Source organism: Prionailurus viverrinus, chromosome B3 (assembly GCF_022837055.1).
Source record: "Prionailurus viverrinus isolate Anna chromosome B3, UM_Priviv_1.0, whole genome shotgun sequence".
Taxonomy (NCBI): domain Eukaryota; kingdom Metazoa; phylum Chordata; class Mammalia; order Carnivora; family Felidae; genus Prionailurus; species Prionailurus viverrinus.
Window position 1 is genome coordinate 127,584,737 of NC_062566.1, and position 19,677 is coordinate 127,604,413.

At 44.2% G+C, this 19,677-nt stretch overlaps 1 protein-coding gene across 1 annotated transcript in view; it reads right to left on the reverse strand.

The window, feature by feature from the left end:
• The window catches only part of KCNK10 (potassium two pore domain channel subfamily K member 10), a 123,721-nt gene that overhangs the window by 39,309 nt on the left and 64,735 nt on the right, over nt 1-19,677 (reverse strand). Inside the window, exon 3 of the mRNA XM_047862432.1 lies at nt 9,200-9,317. Within this exon, the coding sequence (XP_047718388.1) occupies nt 9,200-9,317 (118 nt within the window). The remainder of the gene's footprint in view (nt 1-9,199; nt 9,318-19,677) is intronic.

Sequence of the window (19,677 nt, forward strand, 5' to 3'; positions counted from 1 at the left end):
TCTGCCCCACCATCTGGGTAAGGACTGTGTTCAGGGAATTTCTGGTGGCATCCAAGGAGCATGACAAAGAAGCGAGAAGACAGAGGCTCCAGATTCAACTCGACCTCATTCCACTTGGTTGTCCTCGGATGCATTTAACCTCTACAAATCCCAGGATGAGAGGAGTTCAAGGGAAATGGGCACAAATCAGTGAACTGTAAGGTACTATACCAGTGCAAAGTAGTATTATCACTAGTAGCATTACTGAAATTGGCTCCTTACTTTTTCAGTGTTTCATAGACTAGAACACTGAAACGAAGTTAAAGCAAAGTTCTCGGGTAATGACACAAGTAGAGTAATATTCACTAATATTCAAATAAGTCTTTAAATATATTTAAGGCCATCACTTCATACTGGGCATAAGGTAATTGCCATCTTTGAGTAATGCTGTGTTTATGCATGTGTGCATGTGTGTGTGTGTGTGTGTGTGTGTGTGTGCACATGTGTGCACGTGTCCCCTGGCTCTGATGGTCTATATGGAAAAGCTATTCCAGTGGAACCCTCAATCCTGTCACTCTGGGAAAATTCTAGATGAATCACATTTTGGATGTTTGCTCTGAGGCAATGGGAGGGCCACATTCCTGGATTTTTGGCTCTGCTTTACCGGGCCTGTTGGACTTCCCTGCCCATCCTTCCAAAATCCTTGGCAGAACTTTGAAGTTCAGAGTGATGGTTATGGACGCTCATGGCTAGAGACCGCAAAGCTTCCTGTTCTGACACTTCCACTTACAGACTCTCAGATCTTGGGTATTTACCTAACTTTTCCACCTCACTTTCCTCCTCTGAGACCAGGCTGTTAACAGCACCTGCCTTGTAGCTATTAAAGATAAAATGGGTTACATGCAAAGTATGAGTTGCCTGTAGAGATTAAATACATGTAAATCATGACACAAAGTAAGCACTCAGTAAGTAGTAGCAATTATCATCTTGCCCGGGGTTTTCTGTAGGAAGGAGTCGCTTCTGAGCAATACGTCTCCAGGAAGATGAAGCCCCAGGAGAAAACAGATGGCTGGCTCCTCTCTTCCCTCCAGAAACTCTGCTGTTCTCCCACAGAGCCAGGACAAGGGGACAGAATGTCTGTACTGCCAGTGGGGCTGGCGCAGGGAGTTGGGTGGGCCCACAGCTGCATCTGGGGTGTGGGCATCTCTTGGTGCAGCTAGGGCCAGCAACATCTGGGAAACGAGATGGGGTGACGTGGCAGCGAGAGAGGCAGTTGGTCAGGGAGAACACAGGAATTTGGACTAAGCAAAAGAAGTCCAAAGAGCTACTCCACCAACCGACTTCTGGTGACTTCTGGCAGGAGATGACCAGCCCGGCAAGGCCCATCTGTTACAAATGAGAAGGACCAAGGCAGGGCTTCACTGTGTTCACCTCTGGCTAGAAACCAGTTCCAGGCCCTTTTTGAAGAGAAAGCTCATGTTTAAAGAAGACTGCCTGAGTAGCTCACACATAACACCTGCATTTGCTATTTAAGCCGAATCTTTGTACAACCGTGTGCCATTCAGCCTGTTATCTGGTTAAAAAGTGTGCATTGTAGGCCCAGACTGTCTTATGTGTGCAGAACTGGCTTTCTGGGAGTGCAATGTGTGCACCCACACTAAGAAGGGCCCCATGCTTGGTCTATTGATCTGCTGGTGCCATTTTGATGTTCTTAATCATTTTTTAGCAAGGGACCACACTTTCATTCTGCTCTGGGCCCTGGTGAATGAAGCTGGGCTCCACTGCTTACTAGTCGTGAGATATTGGCCAAGTTACTTAACATCTCAGAGCCTCGGTAAACTGAGGCTAATAACAGTACCTACTGGCTATGCTTAATGTGAGACTAAGTGAGATAACTTTGTGGAACACAGTGCCTGGCACCTAGTAAGCACTCACTAAATGTCGGCCTCAGTGACTATTTCCAAAGCCACAGATTAGCATCCCGTTCAGGTGCTGCTTTAAGTAGAACTATCTGCTCAGGTACTTTGGCGCAGGTACTCTTAACTGAGGTCATCAGGCAAGTGACAGTTACTAGCTGCTATCTGGGACCTGTCCAGGGGCTCCCTCTGATATGAGTGGAGTCAGGTGACTCAACCCAAAAACGCCTCGAAGACTAGCATTGCAGAGCTGTTGATAAGAATGTTGTCATTTGCTGCCCTGCTACAAATAATGGTTTGTGGGAAAGCATCTGAACAAAGGAGTGAGCAGCATTCCTCCCGCTTAGAAACCCTAGTTGGTGGGAACCCACCATCAGAGTCAACATCCAAGGGCAGGTGGAACTTCCCCACATCAGAATTAGTTACTGACAAAGGGGACAGGGGACAGGGCACCCTCAGCAAAGACTGAGCAGAGTCTGGTCTTCCTCTGACGTGGCTCCTATTTTGGACAAGTGCCTGAATATATTCCCTTTTGCTACACACTTGTAAGTCTGCCTGTGTATCTGAACACAAGAAAACCTTGTTTAAAAAGAAGTACTTTGATACCTTCAGCTAAAAGGGACCCCTCGGGGCGCCTGGGTGGCGCAGTCGGTTAAGCGTCCGACTTCAGCCAGGTCACGATCTCCCGGTCCGTGAGTTCAAGCCCCGCGTCGGGCTCTGGGCTGATGGCTCGGAGCCTGGAGCCTGTTTCCCATTCTGTGTCTCCCTCTCTCTCTGCCCCTCCCCCGTTCATGCTCTGTCTCTCTCTGTCCCAAAAATAAATAAACGTTAAAAAAATAAAAAATAAAAATAAATAAATAAAAGGGACCCCTGATGCTTAGTAGTATCACTGCTTTTCAGAAAAGACTGTTATTCCTAAGAACTCTCTACACACATTCTAAATAATGAACACATTTTTCTTGCGTCTGACGAGTACATAACCTCATGTGGCTCATGAGAGTCTTTCTGGAAAGCAATTTGGCAAGCCTTTAAAAAGTCCATGCCCTTCGCCACCACAACCCCTCGGGGGATCCTCCCCAGGAGACAACCAGAGGTAAAGACCACACTCGACACACAAAGACTTCACACCACAGTGGGACACAATCACAAAATGGAAACGGCTTAAGCTTCCAACATGTGACTATGGTATGGATGGTGTATCCAGTGGAATCCAATAGAGATCATGTTTTTCAAAGAACCTCAGTGATTTGGGGAAATGTCTACAATATTACATCACAAACTATAGGAACTCAAGTAAATAGGCAAATGTTTGGATAGTTCACAAATAATGAAAAGACAGCTCCTTAGCTCCAGCTACCCCACTGCCTGACTCCTAAATAGTGGAAAATTTGTCAAGAACTGGAAGAATTTGAGGACTCTGGGTTTTCTTATAAGCCTTGCTACCACGTGTGATGAATGAATTTGCCACCAAATAATTGAAGGGAAAAAAACACATTATCTCTTCACCTCATTATTCTTACCAACATTGTACTAAGGCTTTACTTAGAATTCTCTAACTGTAGGATTTTAGAAATATCCTCCATTCTAGAGGTAAAATTTAGCCAGCTCCGCAATTTTCAGCTTACAGTGTATTATTTTTCAATTAAGAGAAAGGGAGGGTCAGAGAGACAATGATTTACCATCGCATAGAACAAGGACCTAATCTCTAGCAATAATACTGAGCCATGATACTAAAGTGGACTTTAATTCGGGTTGGGTTTTATTTTTGCTTTGTGTTTTGTTTATATGCTTGGTTTTAGTTTCCTGTTGAGCACCCACAGTCCCTTCAGACTTTTGGGAAGGGTCTTCATTCATAGATATGACAGAGTGTCCTGCCTCCCGCTACAGAGCCTCCCAGGTCACCAGGACACAGGTACCTGAACCACAGGCTCATCCAATAGGATGTTCTCCATCAGGAGTGAGTGGCCCAAAAAAGGTAGAAGATAGTGCCCGCAGGTGCAGTGACCAGCACAGTCAGGCACAGGCCACCCAGGCCAGAGGACCCTTATGGACCCTCCGGTGATCTCTGACCCATTAAGCGTGTGTCACTTAGGATTTTTTCAGTTTTAGGTAACAGAAAACCCAATGCAGTCTTGCTTAAGCAAAAATAGAAATGCACTGCCCCCAGTAAATAAGGGATTTAACATTTATTTCTTAACACCTCGTGGGTAGCTCCACCTAAAGTTCAAAAGATGTTAGCAGGACCCCATTTATCACTCTGTCTTTCCTCCTCTGCTTCTTTAGTGTTATCTGAAGTCTAGCCAGGAAAATGACTACCAGTGTCTTGTGCCTATCTCTTTCCAGATTTACTCCAGTAAGAACAAGAGGAAGTCATTTCCTCCAAAGCTCAAGCAAAAGCCCAGGAACTGAGTTTCTTATTGGCCTATTCGAGATCTCATGCCCGTCTCTGGACTAAAGACTTTGGCCAGGCACATGCACAGTATTGGATTTCTTGGTCTAGAAAAGATAATTCATCCCCTGAGGCCTGCAGGCCAAGCACGGGGGTGGGGTGCCACTCAGGAAATGGTTATCAGGAGACAAGTGTATATAAGTGTATAAAGTGAAACCCAGGCAGCAGAAACCAAGGATTAAGAGTGATTTGCACAAAGTCAAAGATTCCCATGTACATACATTAAAAAGGGCAGCACATGTTACATATCAAATGTTTCTCATTAGGCACATGGAACCACCACTCCCCATCACAAAAGGTCATGTGGTCAATGAACACTGCCGTTTAATAAACCAAGCCCCTGGGATCCTAGCAAGTTGACACAATAAATACCATCAGTGTGCATTCCAATGTAACTATAGTGTTTTGCAGCAGACCACTGATTTAGCCATTTTACAAAGCAAGAAAATTGGGATTTTTTTTCTTTTTCTGTCTTCTTTAACACATACTAATGTCTCATGGATCCAACACTGGGTACTGGAGTGCATCTTCCAAAATGTACCTCTTGAAGTGGCCCAGACTGCCTCAATTTTAATCCTTTTACTATAAATCCTCCAAAAATGCATGGCACATTTCTCCATCTTACTGACCAGACTGGTGACACAATTTAACCTGACACTGGTCTTCTCTGATCTACTGCAGGGATGCTCTCGGGTGCTGTTGAGTTTTATAGCACTTTTTGCCCTTATATCAAACGGTGCCACTTCCTCTGTGGGGAGCTGTGAGTTGTGGACTAAATGATCCAGTCTTGCCTGGAGTGTCAAAAGGCTTCTAGGACCCAATCCCACTATAGTGTGATGCACACCTCCAACATGTGTAAGAGCTGATTTTACTATGTTTGTATATTTGCAAATGTGAACATGGTATGTCATAGAATTAGATTAAAGGACTTTCTGAAAAGAAATGCCAATTCTCTCTCATCGCAAATTTTCTTACTGCATGTAACTTTCTTGAACGCACCAATGTAGAAATAATACAAGTCCTAAAGGCTAGGTCTAAAAACGATAACTTCTAAAAACATAGAAGCCTATGCCTCTAAAACAGTCCTCAACCTCGGAAACTTGCACTAATAGGAAGTCGGTCATCAAAGTGCCCAAGGAAGGCACACTATCCAACACCCACTTGAGAGACGGTCGTGAAGGGTAAGGAGAGGGAAGGCATAGCTGGGCCTCAGAGAGCAACAGACAAGGGAGGTCCTCCCAGGAGCATAAAAGGAGTTAATGACGATCCTTCCACCTCCAGGGCTGAGGGGCCTCTCGATGCTATGTGTCTCCCATTCTTCTGAATGAGAATTTTTATTGCAATGTGACTAAACTTTTGTAGAGGGGCAGAAAACTCTCACTTTCAGCAGAGCTGGGAGAGGAATATTGTTTATAGCTTCCCCCATGTGTGTAAGGATTACCAAAAGGGTTGGACTGACACCATATGGGAAACAATAAAGAGAAGAAGCACAGAGAAGGAAGAAAAGGCCCATCAGTAGAAAATCCCAGAAAGTGCCAGCAAAAATCCAATTATGACGGTGAGGCTCTCATTCTGAACTTCAAAAGAACTATCTTTGTTCGTACCAAGTGTAGAAAACAGGGTGAAGAGAGAGAGCAGCAGAAGCCCCCTTGAACTTGATCTGGTTCAGAAAAAAGCCGAAGAGGCAGGACTATACAGAAAATCACATAGATGGGTCACACTTGCAGGAAACCCTCTCTCTCTGTGGCAGCAGAAAAGAGGACAAAGATGTGCTACCTAGAAGGTTACCCTACCTCTCCCGGCTCTCCTCCTCCGGCCGCACAGAATCTTTCAGCAGATAGCTGGATCGGGAATATTGTTTGTTTTTGGCATCAAGTATTTCGAAAGGAAACCGGTCCAGCATAAATACAAAGCTTCTGTTTTTTAAAACTGTGGCAAGAGGGGTGCCTGGGTGGCTCGGTCGGCTAAGCATCCAACTCTTGATCTCAGGGTCGTGAGTTCAAGCCCTGTATTGGGCTTCACACTGGGCATGGAACTTACATAATATACAATATTACCAACAGGTGAAAGGCACTCAGTCAAAAAACGCTGCCTCAACCAGACAAAACGTGTGACCACCTGTGAAGTAATCACCTCCAATAACCATCGCAGCAAAACCACAAAGCAGAAGAGCCGGAAATCAGGAAAGAAACAGTGAGATAACAAGGGAAGATGGAATGTGAGCTAATGGCATTCCGGAAAGAAATACGAAAGGAAAAAATATCCCCTAATGATCACAAAAATGAAAATAAAATTAGAAGGAGCACATGGCAAAAAAGGCACTGTGAAAAAACAGGAAAGGAAGAGAGAAGATAACAGGAACAAAATGGAAACCACATTTTCCGAGTTAAAAAGGAGTGGTGGGAGGGAGGTGTGTGCCTGGGTTGCTCAGTCAGTTGAGCGTCTGACTTCTGCTCAGGTCATGCTCCTGTGGTTCACGGGTTCAAGCCCCGCGTCAGGCTCTATGCTTGACAGCTCAGAGCCTTGGAGGCTGCTTGTCATTCTGTGTCTCCCTCTCTCTGCCCCTCCCTTGTTTGCGTGCTCTCGCTCTCTCTCTCTCTCTCAAAAACAAATAAAAACATTTTTAAAAATTTTTAAAAAGGAATAGGTGGAAAATGATAGATACAGAAGACAGGCAAAGTAATGACAATATATGTATAGTCAGAATTCCCAAAGAACAGAACCAAAACCACATGGCAGAGGATATGTGTAAAGATGACAATCAAGAACACTTTCCTGAAATAAAAGAGACAAAACCTACTTGTATTATCAGATGAAAGAGAAACGGCCCTTTGTGTAGCCAAGCAACAAAGTAAAATTCCTTCTAAAAGGGGGGAAAATTGGGCTGGCATCAGGTTTCTCCCCAGCAGCACAGACGTCAGAAAAGAGTGGATTATCACCCAGAAGACCCTCAAAAAAATAAAATGTGAGTCACAGATTTCATTTCCAGACACACTGCCCCTCGAGGGTAAGGCTACATTTTGAGCAAAGCTGAGAGAGAGAGAGAGAGTGGGTGCAAGCAGGGGGGCGGGCAGAGAGAGAGGAAGACACAGAATCCGAAGCAGGCTCCAGGCTCTGAGCTGCCAGCACAGAGCCCGACATGGGGCTTGAACTCACAAACTGTGGGATCATGACCTGAGCCGAAGGCTGACGCTTCACCAGCTGAGCCACCCAGGTGCCCCTCCTATGAGCCCTTCATAAGGCAACTACTTGAAGATGAGTTTGAGCCAAGTAAGTGGTGATGAGAAAAGCCACAGCAGAAGAACGCGGGCTGAACATTGACAATATACAACTGTGGGACCAGGACTAAAACACATGTGAGTATCAGGTAACAGAACACAATGTAAATCACAGACTCTGACGTTATAGAATGATCCAGTGAGTAACACCCAACAGCCCAAGTGCGAAAGATGTAGAGACGCTGAGTAAGTTCACTGACTGCATTCTACGTCACAGCTGAGAGCCAAGAGTTATCATTCGATGTGGGCAAATCATCAAATTTAGCATATTTAACAATTTAAAAGTAAGCATTACAAGGACGGTATCGACTAAAATTGTGTGAGAGAAGAGATGTCTTCACCTGTGATAGAGAACTAGCAAATACTGCTTAAAAAAGCGAATACAGAGTTTATGATATATGACTGTAATTATAAAGTTAACCCCTAACACAAAAATCTAAAACTCCCCAAGAATCAGAAAAAAGACACACGCAAAAATAAGACAAAAACCGGTGCAGGGAAGAGGTAATCACAGATCACCATAGGATCAGTTATAAAGGGCATTTACCTGGTCAAAATAAGGCAAACCTTCATTGTTGATCGAATTAAACCATATTGGGAAGATAGGGGGATGGGAAGAGAGCCCTGTACAGAAGGGCAGAGGGGAAGAAAGAGAATCACAGGGAATATGTTCCAAGACCCCAGTGGTGCCTGAAACCACAGACAGTACCAAGCCCTATACAGACTATGTTTCTTCCTATCCATGCATACCTATAATAAAGTTTAATTATACAGTAGGCACAGTAAGAGACAACTGATGATGAAATAGAACAATGATAACCATACACTGTCATAAAAGTTATGTGAATGGTCTCTCAAAATATCCCACTGTTCTGCACTCACCCTTCCCCTTCCTGCGATGATGTAAGATGATAAAATGCCGACGTGATGAGATAAAGTGAGGTGAAGGGGAGGTAGGTAAAGTGAGGACCACAGTGGACCGAGAGTAAAGGAAACCATAGACAAAAAAAACCATGGATGGGGGGACCACTCTGATTCCTCACCTTTCACAACTGGAAGTCAAGAAATAATCTCTAAAACTGAAACTTCTGGAAGTGGCAATACAAGTATAATATTTAAAGACAGGGAAATGAATGTTGAAATAATCAAAAGAGAGGAGAGCAGTTGCCCCAGGGGAGGTGAGCAAAGGCAGAGGGGCAGAAAACGGTTGTGCTTCATTAACAAACTTCGTAGAACTTTTGGATTCTTTCGTTAACAACCCTAGTAGTAAAAAAAAGTACAATTTTTGAAAAGGAATTTGAGCTCAACTGACCAATCCATGTTTTGATTTTCTATTCTGATCGTTTCATCAGGTCCTTTCAAACTGAAGGCTCTCTAGCCTCTCGTTTTGAAAAATGAGATTCCTTAGTCTGCTTTGCCTTTTATTGAAAGCCCCTACAACTACTGCATTTATCCAGCAGTGTTTCATAAGCCTCCTTTGAACCTCAAGCTGCCAGCGTTCTAGGACCAAATGTTGACTAAGTGCCGTTTCTCGGGCCCCCCCCCCAAAAAAAAGATATTAGCAAAGGAATGAATACCTATGGTGGTGATGACAGTTCCAGCAAAGAAAAAGGCACTTCCAAGGTCCCAGTGACTGCTGTTGTTGGAAGAGTTTCCTATTGGACTTACTCCTGCATTATCAGCGTCAAGGGCATGCTGCAAAGAAAGCACAAAATTCAGTTAAAAAGCTTAAAAAAAAACCCAAAGCTCTCAAATTCTTTCCCTGCTCAAGAAATTGCAGTGATCTAAAGGGGACCGGTCATGTGAATGCGGGTGCAGACATAACATGAAATACTAAAAACCCACTTATTAAAATTGGAAAATTAATGTTAGGTGGGGAAAAAAAGATAGAGAGTATGGTGCCATTTATGTAAAATTTGCAGGCACAGGATTTAGACAATCTAGGCACGGATTATGCAAAATGCATACCTGTCTATTGCATACACATAGAAAGATGTCTAGAAGGACTGTCACCCAAAATGTCATTCCTGGAAGGCAGAATTTTTAGTTGCTGTTCACTCTTCCCGTTTCTGTTTCGTTACAATGTTTTACACTGAGCTGGCTTCAGGATGGCAGGAGGTCAGAGCTTGGGCTCCAAGTCAGACCGCCATGGCTCTATCCACTCTTAACTTCAGAACCGTGCACAAGTTATTTTAACCTTTGTAAACCCAAATGTCCTCATTTGCAAAACTGGGGATAATAATACCTTTCCCTACAGAGTTGTGAGGATTGAATGAGATGGTTCATATAATACACTCAGCCCAGTGCCCAGCACCGAGTCAGGGGGTAAGAAACAGCAGCCAATTTCCCACCTGTCATTGGACAATTCCTCTACCCCACCCTGCCACCCACACAGACACACACACAGCTCCTATTGTAAATAAATGACAGTGACTCCTCCTCGCTGGGTACAGGATCTGGAATGCCACACACCTTAAATTCACAATACATTGGCCACATCGAAGATCTAACCTCAACTCACACTACTAGAAAAGCCTCCAACCTGAGGCAGGACACTCCATGAGTCATTCCCTTCTTCCTCTAGGCCTTTGCTTATGCCCTCCCCCAGTTGTGTCTATCCTGCAGAGTCCGATCCAGATCCAACTTCTTCCAGAAGGCTCCATCCATGTACCAGAGCCCCCCACAGATAATCACTTCCCAGGCTCAGACTTCTGCGCCACGTATATTTCATTGGCTTTGGATCACACACTCCCCCGCTGAGACTTGGCATGTGTAGAATAGGGTGGGAAATACCCCAGCGGTCCTTCTTGAGCTGGCCTCTGCCAATCCCTTTCAGGCCAGGGGAGAGTGTGGGAAGAACCTTCGAACAGGTGAGCTGTGGTAAGGAGGTGGAGCCTTCAGACGGGGCTGACAGACACATGAGCTACTTCTGGAACAACAAACAGAGACACCGTTCCGCGGACCCAGTTGGAATAACCCCATAGGGAGATAACAGGACCCAATTAAATACTGAAATGTGATTATATTTATCCTAAATAATGCCCGTTAAGCTTTGTTAAAGCAGACAGTGTCTGCCACAAATGAGACCAACTGAAAAAGTCAGTCATTACATTCTGCCTTCCTTAATCTGAGGTATTTCAGACTCTCTAGGCCAGGGATCAGCAACCTTTTTCTGTAAAGGGCCCGAGAGTAAATATTTTAGGCTTTGCGGGCCACATACGGTTTCTGTTGCATGTTCTTCTTTTCTTTTTACGATGCTTTAAATATGCAAAAACCATTCTTTTGCTCATGGGTTATACAAAAACAGGCTGTGGGCTAAATTTGGCCGAGACCCCTACACAACTGACTGATCAACAGGGGGGAAAAAAATCCCTTTTGCTCCAGGTTATTCTTTCCTGCCCCTGAGAACATGAGCTCCTACCCTGGAGGCTGTTTCTGGCACCCCAGGATTCAAAATCCGGCCGTGTGGGATGTGTACAGGCTGTCTTAGCTGATGTCTAAGTGACCTAATTGACAACTATCACTTATTCACCAGACGCTAGGCTCTGCCCTGCTTCAGAGGAAGACACATGGCAACTCCTTCCTGCTAGTAAAAGATCCATTTTCACTGTGCTTGTGTGAGTGCTGTCCGACCAAACCCCAGGCCTTAGCTAGTGTTTATGTCCTCGTTACCTATTCAGCTCTGCTAGGTCTGCCCTCAAGTCACACCTTGGGGGCAGCTCTAGGCCACAGTCACTTAGATGGGCTCAGATCACACCGTCAGCACCGAGTATCTGCAACGTCTATGAAGCTGCAGAGAGAGCCGGGGTTCAATCAAGTCTCACTGTGCCGAGAAATGTACACAAATGTCATAAGCTGTGTATAAAAGTACAGATTCGCCGCAAAGACAAGTGGGGAGGATTATTTGTTTCATCAAAACATCCAGAGTAAGATTCCTTTTCAAGTCTTTTTTTTTTTTGAATTATGCAATTGATAAATATTTAATGTTTACATATGTAGCCCTCAAGGAAAGCGTGTGTCGGTGGAAAGCGAAGGAAACGAACATTTGTTGAGTTTGTGCCTTCAGCCAGGTGCTTCAGAAGTGTTTTTCCACTTTATCCTTTCTGCTGCTTGGATGTTATCCAGTTTTACCCTTTCTGCAACGTGCAAGAAAGTAACGTTATCCCCACATTAGAGACAGGGAACCAGGCTCGGGGAAGGTAAGTAACTTGTCCTAGGCCACACAGCCGGGAAGTGAGGCCAGAATTCAAATCGGGACCTGGCCTTTTCCTCTATAGATGGCAGTCCTATCCCCACCTCCAGGCTCACCTCCAGGCTCACCTCCAAGACATAAACGAGGCTGAAGATGGCCACTGCCCAAGAATTCAGGCAGAAGGACCTCTCAACGGATCATTTCTAATTAGACTATATCCTTAAATACACAAATGCAGGCACCAAACTGCATTTGGCTGTTGGCACCAGTGAGATCTTAACTGCTCTGCATTTAAAATAAAATTTAAAAATAAATAAACATGGGGACGGGTTGACTTGATGCCCTGAGAGGGAAAGGACAGAACAAAGAGGGTGCAAGCCCTGAAAAAGCCGGAAGACAAGAAAGAAAAGGTGAGAAAGGAGTGTCAGTTGATGCTGGGAGTTCAGGGCTCAGCCACAGCAAAGCCAGGGCCACTCAAGAGCAGGTCCATCCAGTAGCAAACGTTAACTCTGTTTATATATGTGATGTAAATCCCTCCCTCATTTTCCCAAATCTATACTAAAGTGGGCGACATAAGCAAATACTTTGAAGTGGTTTTGAAGAAATTAAATACAAGGCACAGTGGGGCCCGAACAAGACTTAGAACCAGAGCAAGGAGAAAAAGAAGTTCTCCAACAAGTCCCCAAGCCCTTGGTGAGGCTTTGGACAATCCCCAACGCCAGCAATAAGATTTGATTATCCCATCCAGATCTGGTGAATCAGAGAGACTCCAGCAAAGCACCAGAATTAAAATGCATTGGCAAACTCACGCCCCACACACAGAGAAAACCCAGTATAAACAGACTGCTATCACTCGAAGCGATAGCATCATTTTTAACTCAACAAGAATGTTTCTGATGGAGGGCAGAGTTCTAACTTTATTAATTTTTAAAGTATTTTCTAATGATCTTAACTGTTTGAACCCAAGTGAAACGTTTTAAAATTAAATGTGCTTGTTTTCACATTGCGTTTTTCTCTGCGTTCAGGCTGCAGAAGTGAAGCTAAGCCAGGCCATTAGAAAAGTCTGGGCACAGAGATAAAGAAATCATGCATATAAGCTGTGTACTGTTTCACTTAAAAGATCAGGTACAGGGTAGAGGCGTGTCACCAAGAGTAGCATCATGTTAGGCCATAATCTCAGACCCGATGCACATCATGTGTTCACTTACAAGTTCAACCACTATCAAGTTCAGAGAGGTCTTATGAGGATCAAAAAAAAAAAAATTACACTAGATGTGATATGAGAGCCTCAAGCTTCAGGGAAAGAGTATTCTAGATAAGAGAGCATTACTTTAAAATTTAATTCCACTCCTCCTTGAATTTCCTTCTTAGCCTCTAAGTTGGAATCTCCAGCACCCACCCAACTACCCAGCAAACGACTCAGGAGTGAACGCTCAAATCAATAATAAATGAACAAACTGAAGTAATAAATTCAGGCCCATGCAACTTACTTCTTCTGTAAAGGCAGACAAACCTAAGAAAGTAACCCAACAAAAATAAATATAGTGATGATTTTAAAAGAGAAGAAGAAGGTGAGAAGCTAACTTGCATGGAAGCAAGATCTTAAAAAGTAGAATCGTGGTTGCCAGGGGCTGTGGTGGGGAGAATGGGGAGATGTTGGCCAAAGAGTACAAACTTTCAGTAACAAGATGAGTAAATTCTGGGGATCTAATGCACAGCGTGGCAATCACAGCTAGTGACAATGCATTACATGCCTAAAAGTTGCTAAGAGAGCAGATCTTAGGTACTATTACCACAAAAAAAGAAATGCTAATTACGTGACACGATGAAGGTGTAATCTAATTCCACAGTAGTAATCATTTTGCAACATACAAATGTATGAAACCAATATATTATACACCTTAAACTTACACGTTATACGTCAATCATATCTCAATAAACCTGGAGAACAAATAAATAAGGGTCTGTCTCTCCCCCATCCTCCCACCCCCCTAACCCCCGCCCCTCCATGTATTAGGACCACCTGAAAGGTATAACAGAGAAACCACAGCCACTCTGAAAGGGAGGCGGGGGGTCTGAGGTTGATATGAAGGGAAGAGGTAAAGATGGCCCTTGGAGGCACCCCCCAGCAAGTACCCCCCCCCCCCAGCTTTCCCCGGGGCTGTAACCCATAAGGCAATGCTGGGCTGCACAAATCACTGTTCTGGAAGGCGCAAGATACCATCACAAGTGTTAGCACTACAGCGGAATGAATGATGACCCACAGGAGACCACTAACTGTCTGTGGCTTTTCTCCTATGATCTGTGTACTCGGTGAGATAATCTGTTTCTGTTTCCTTATGTGGCACCGAAAAGAAAACCCAACAAAGGCAGAGCAATCATGACTCAGCTGGTCTGAGACTCTGGCTGAAGAATACAGCCAACGGGTGCCATATGCACAGACGCTAACAGCCAGAGCGATCATCTGACTTAAGTCCAACCCAGGACACTTGCCGAGTAGAGAGGGGCTCTGTTAATAATCATGGTGGGACCAAAAGACAGACCGAATGCAGGACGTATGGTCACTTTACTAATAGCTTATACCACGTGGACAAAAGGAAAGGGCCTCGTCTGAGAACCCAAAGATGGTTCTGTGTCTACAACATTCTTAGTCCCAGGAGGGCACGGTCAGCAAAGGGGTCTACGAAGTAGATAGTTAGCTAGATAGAGGCTGTGGCAGGATGACGGGGTGGGCATGAAAAGTGACTCCATAAATATATTACAAGAGAGCACACTTTCAGCCACTAATGGACAGAAGGAAAGCCACAAACCCTGTGAGGCAGAGAAAGGCAATTGGCAGAACGCATTCATTACGACTCAAAATTGCCCCTAATGATTCAAAACCCCAACAAGAGGGCAGCCCCATCTCTCCACGTTCTTGCGCAGCTGCGGCGGAAGGGCCTCAGGTAGGAAATGGAAGCGTGGTATTAATTTGTTCGCCACAGCTGCTTTTTATTTCTCCTGCTTCAGAAGCAATTCTCATATAAATATTTCCCAGCAGCAGAAGTGAATATGCTAGTGCGAGGAAAGGGGCAGTCTTACATCCAAGGGCAAGGCCACATCACAATATTTCAAACAGTGGGAGGGTACCGGAGAGGAGATCTGGAGCGGCCCCCCAGTAAGGCACTTCTATGGCAGATTCCAAGAAGCCTTTGCTTCAGTACCCAGGTGGACAGTACGACCACCATCAGCCTATTACTCTCACAACAGAGCAAATCTGTGGATCGAGTGGCAAACGTTCAGCCTCTACACATTACTCAGCTTCTCTGAGCCTCAGTTTCCTCGCCTATCAAGTGAGGGGCCTTTCCCTGTCAGGATTTTCTTTTTTAATATAATTCATTGTCAAGTTGGCTAACATACAGTGTATATATACAGTGTGCTCTTGGTTTTGGGGGTAGATTCCCATGATTCATTGCTTACATACAACACCCAGTGCTCATCCCAACAAGTGCCCTCCTCAATGCCCATCACCCATTTCCCCCCTCCCCCACAACCCCCCCCCCATCAACCCTCAGTTTGTTCTCTGTATTTAAGAGTCTCTTATGGTTTGCCTCCCTCCCTCTCTGTTTGTAACTATTTTTTTCCCTTCCCTTCCCCCATGGTCTTCTGTTAAGTCTCTCAAGTTCCACATATGAGTGAAAACGTATGATATCTGTCTTTCTCTGACTGACTTATTTCACTTAACGTATTACCTTCCAGTTCCATCCACCTTGCTGCAAATGGCAGGATTTCATTCTTTCTCATTGCCAAGTAGTATCCCATTGTATACATAAACCACATCTTCTTTATCCACTCATCAGTTGATGGACATTTAGACTCTTTCCATAATTTGGCTATGACAAATCTTTGACAAAGCAGGAAAGAGCATCCAATGGAAAAAAGAGTCTCTTTAGCAAATAGTACTGGGAGAACTGGACAGCAACAGGCAGAAGAATGAAATTAGACCACTTTCTTATACCATACACAAAAATAAACTCAAAATGGATGAAAGACCTAAATGTGAGACCAGAAACCATCAAAACCCTAGCAGAGAAAACAGGCAATGACCTCTTTGACCTCAGCCGCAGCAATTTCTTGCTCGACATGTCTCCAAAATGAACTATTGGAACCTCATCAAGATAAAAAGCATCTGCACAGCAAAGGAAACAATCAACAAAACTAAAGGCAACTGACAGAATGGGAAAAGATATTTGCAAATGACATACTGGATAAAGAGTTAGTATCCAAAATCTATAAAGAACTTACCAAACTCAACACCCATAAAACAAATAATCCAGTGAAGAAATGGGCAGAAGACATGAATACACACTTTTCCAAAGAAGACGTCCAGATGGCCAACAGACACATGAAAAGACGCTCAACATCACTCATCATCTGGGAAATACAAATCAAAACCACCCTGAGATACCACCTCACATCAGTCAGAGTAGCTATAATTAATAACTCAGGAAACAACAGATTCTGGAGAAGATGTGGAGAAATGGGAACCCTATCACACCATTGGTGGGAATGCAAGCTGGTGCAGCCGTTCTGGAAAACAGTGTGGAGGTTCCTCAAAAAATTAAAAAATAGAACTACCCTATGATCCAGAAATTGCACTACTAGGAATTTATCCAAAGGATACAGGAGTGCTGATTCATAGGGGCACATGTACCCCAATGTTTATAGCAGTGCTTTCAACAATAGTCAAATTATGGAAAGAGGATTTTTTTTTAATGTATGAAAACTTTGAGAAGTGTGCCTTGTCATTTCATATATAATAATACTAATGATAGCAGGAATCCTTTCTGAGCACTTACTAGTGCACAGAGTGACTCAGTTAACCCTCATGATGATCCTGTGAGACAGGCATCACTATCTTCATGTGGGACACATGAGATTTAGAAGAGGGAAGTACCTCGACCATGGTCCCACATCTAGGGCACAGCAAAGTGAGCCAGTGGCTGCTATTAGAATTGTCAATGGGAGGGGCACCTGGGTGGCTCAGTTGGTTAAGCGTCTGACTTTGCCTCAGGTCGTGATCTCATAGTTCACGAGTTTGAGCCCCGTGTTGGGCTCTGTGCTGACAGAGCAGAGACTGGAGGCTGCTACAGATTCTGTGTTTCCCTCTCTCTCTGCTCCTCCCCTTTTCTCTCAAAACTAAATAAATTTTAAAAAACATTTTTTTTTTTTTTAAGAATTGCCAACAGAATTGCTTCCTAAATGCCGGAAAGGAAGATTCTCTCTCCCCATCCTGTTCTTCTTTCTCCCCATCCTGGACCCTCTTGGCCCGGCTCCCTGCCTTGCAGACAGCAGGCTGGATCCCACCCAGGCTAGAACCCCTCAAGCATCTATGAAAGGTGGAGGGAGAAGGGAGAGGGGACTGATATGCCTGTGCCTTCCCCTCCCACCTGGCAGATGGTCAACGTGGCCCCCTGCCTGTGCTGGCCATCCTACAGCCATACCACCTCAGCATCTCCCACAAAGAAATGCCCACAAAAACTTTTTATGTCCAGACCATAAAGAGAAAAAGAGAGAGGCACCTTCTGCGCCTTGGTGAATATTACGACGATGTTTATTTTCCTGCCATCCTAAGTATCAAGTTACGTGCAAATATTAGCCCTTCCTCGGGTCCCCGACAGCAAGCTTTCATCAACACTTTACAGCCTGGTTATAAATCTAAAGTGAAGGCCACCTGCAGAATGGAGAGAACAGTAGAGAATCTGTTTAGAGAATAAAAGAGCAAATCTGAATTAACTGGACCATACACCCAGAGCCTATGGTCTTAGATAAGTAACTTTCTTGCTACCACTACTTAATTCTTTGGTGGGGGTAATGTTCTAAAACTCAATTCATTAGTGTCTGGCTATACACTAATGACTAATCTATCTATATATTGTCATGTGGGATCAAGCCATATTTGGGGGTGTCTTTTACCTTCCAAATTGTGCCTTACAATGTAGAATCAATTTTCTCTCTTTCTCTGTCTCTGTCTCTGTCTCTCTCTCTCTCTGACTACATGGGAGGATGAAATAAGAGAAATTTTAAACCATGAGGAAAGCAACAAGCTCATGAGGAAGTAGAGTATCATCCATGCTCCAGTAAGATCAATAAGCTTCCTGACGAACTGTCACCCTTTCATCCCAGTTTGGACTCATCCTGTACAGACTCAGTAACCAATTTGCCAAGTGATACTCAAAAGTCACCCTGGTCCTGCAGAGAATGTTTGACATATGCCCCATTCTCTCTGCACTTGAGATCATTCCTATCAAACATGAGTCCGTCCACAATTTCAGAGGTGGGGAGGGGGAATTTCCTGGGCTACAGAAGGAACTCCAGGAATTCGGATTCACAGCAACGTGAGCTAATTCCTTCCATTGCTATGGCATTCAAGAGACCCTGAAATCTAAGAGATGATTCATAACATCATGAAAGAGAGATGCTTCTGCTATCTTGTTTTCATTGTAGCTATTGACTTAGACTCTTCCTTGCTCTTGAGTGTTCAATATGAATCCCAAATTAATACTTCATTTCCCGTGCCTCTGTAGACAACATGCCAGCACCTATAACCAGCACCAGTGTCTAATGAGCATGATTTGATCTGGGAACAAGAAGGAAGTGGAGACAATCCCAGAGACTTTGGAGAAAGCTCTAGAATACTCACAAAAATAATCATAGTAGCCAGCATTTGAAATGCACCTTCTTCTCTTATTCAACCCTCACAAAAACCCTGTTATAAAAAGTCATGTTATTAATTCCATCTCTTGTCTAAATGAGACAAGAGAAAGCAAAAGTAACTTGGCCACAGTTGTAGTAGCTGGTAAGTGGCAGAGCCGGGACTGGTTAAAGGCACACTCCTTCAACTATGCCTTCTCCTGTCTCCCACAGACACCTCTCTGTCCACTGTGCAAACATTTTTCTAAAGCTCATCTGCTATGTCACTTTCTCCCACATGAAATAGGACAATACAGAGAAGAATTTGTGATCTGGTCCTCATTTCTCAAAGAATGAAAGGTTAACTCCTCACTTACTCCATAAAGTTAACCTGGCATCAGCAAGATTTCCATCTCTTCTGTCCACTGAGAAGGAAAGGAATTTCCTTGTTCTCAGTAAAGACTAAGAAGTTACTCTTCACCACAGATCTGAATGACAACTCATGTACTTTGGTTTTAAACAGAATACACTGACCCAGCCTCAATACCTTTATGTGAAGACACAACGTCTCTCTAGAGCACAACCAACAGGTAATCTTGACCCTCTGCCGTCCTCACAGGTGAATGAAGGTCCTTTTGAAGGTCCCACAGGTTGAGACATAGACTCCTGCTCTGTGAATAAGGGCCCAAGTGTTTCCTTATCTTCCAGCAATGGCCATACTGGATTCCAACTATCAAGACAAGTTGGTCTCCCTGACCATCAGTAGAACATTGTGGTTAAAAAGCACAGATACTGGGGATGCCTGGGTGGCTCAGTCGGTTAAGTGTCTGACTTTGGCTCAGGTCATGATCTCACGATTTGTGGGTTCGAGCCCCATGTTGGGCTCTGTGCTGATAGCTCAGAGCCTGGAGCCTGCTTCAGATTCTGTGTCTCCCTCTCTCTCTACCCCTCCCCCATTCATGCTGTGTCTCTCTTTCTCTCAAAAATAAATAAACATTTTTTAAAAAAATTTTTTAAAAAGCACAGATTCTGGGGCCAGACTCCCCATCTCCAGATCCCAGTTCTACCTCTCAGTCAAGCATGGGCAAGTTACTTAACTCCTCCCGTCAGTTTCTTACCCTCACCTCAAAGGATCATGTCAACATTAAATGATAAAGTATTTACAGCAGTGCCTGGCCTCAGTAAACACCG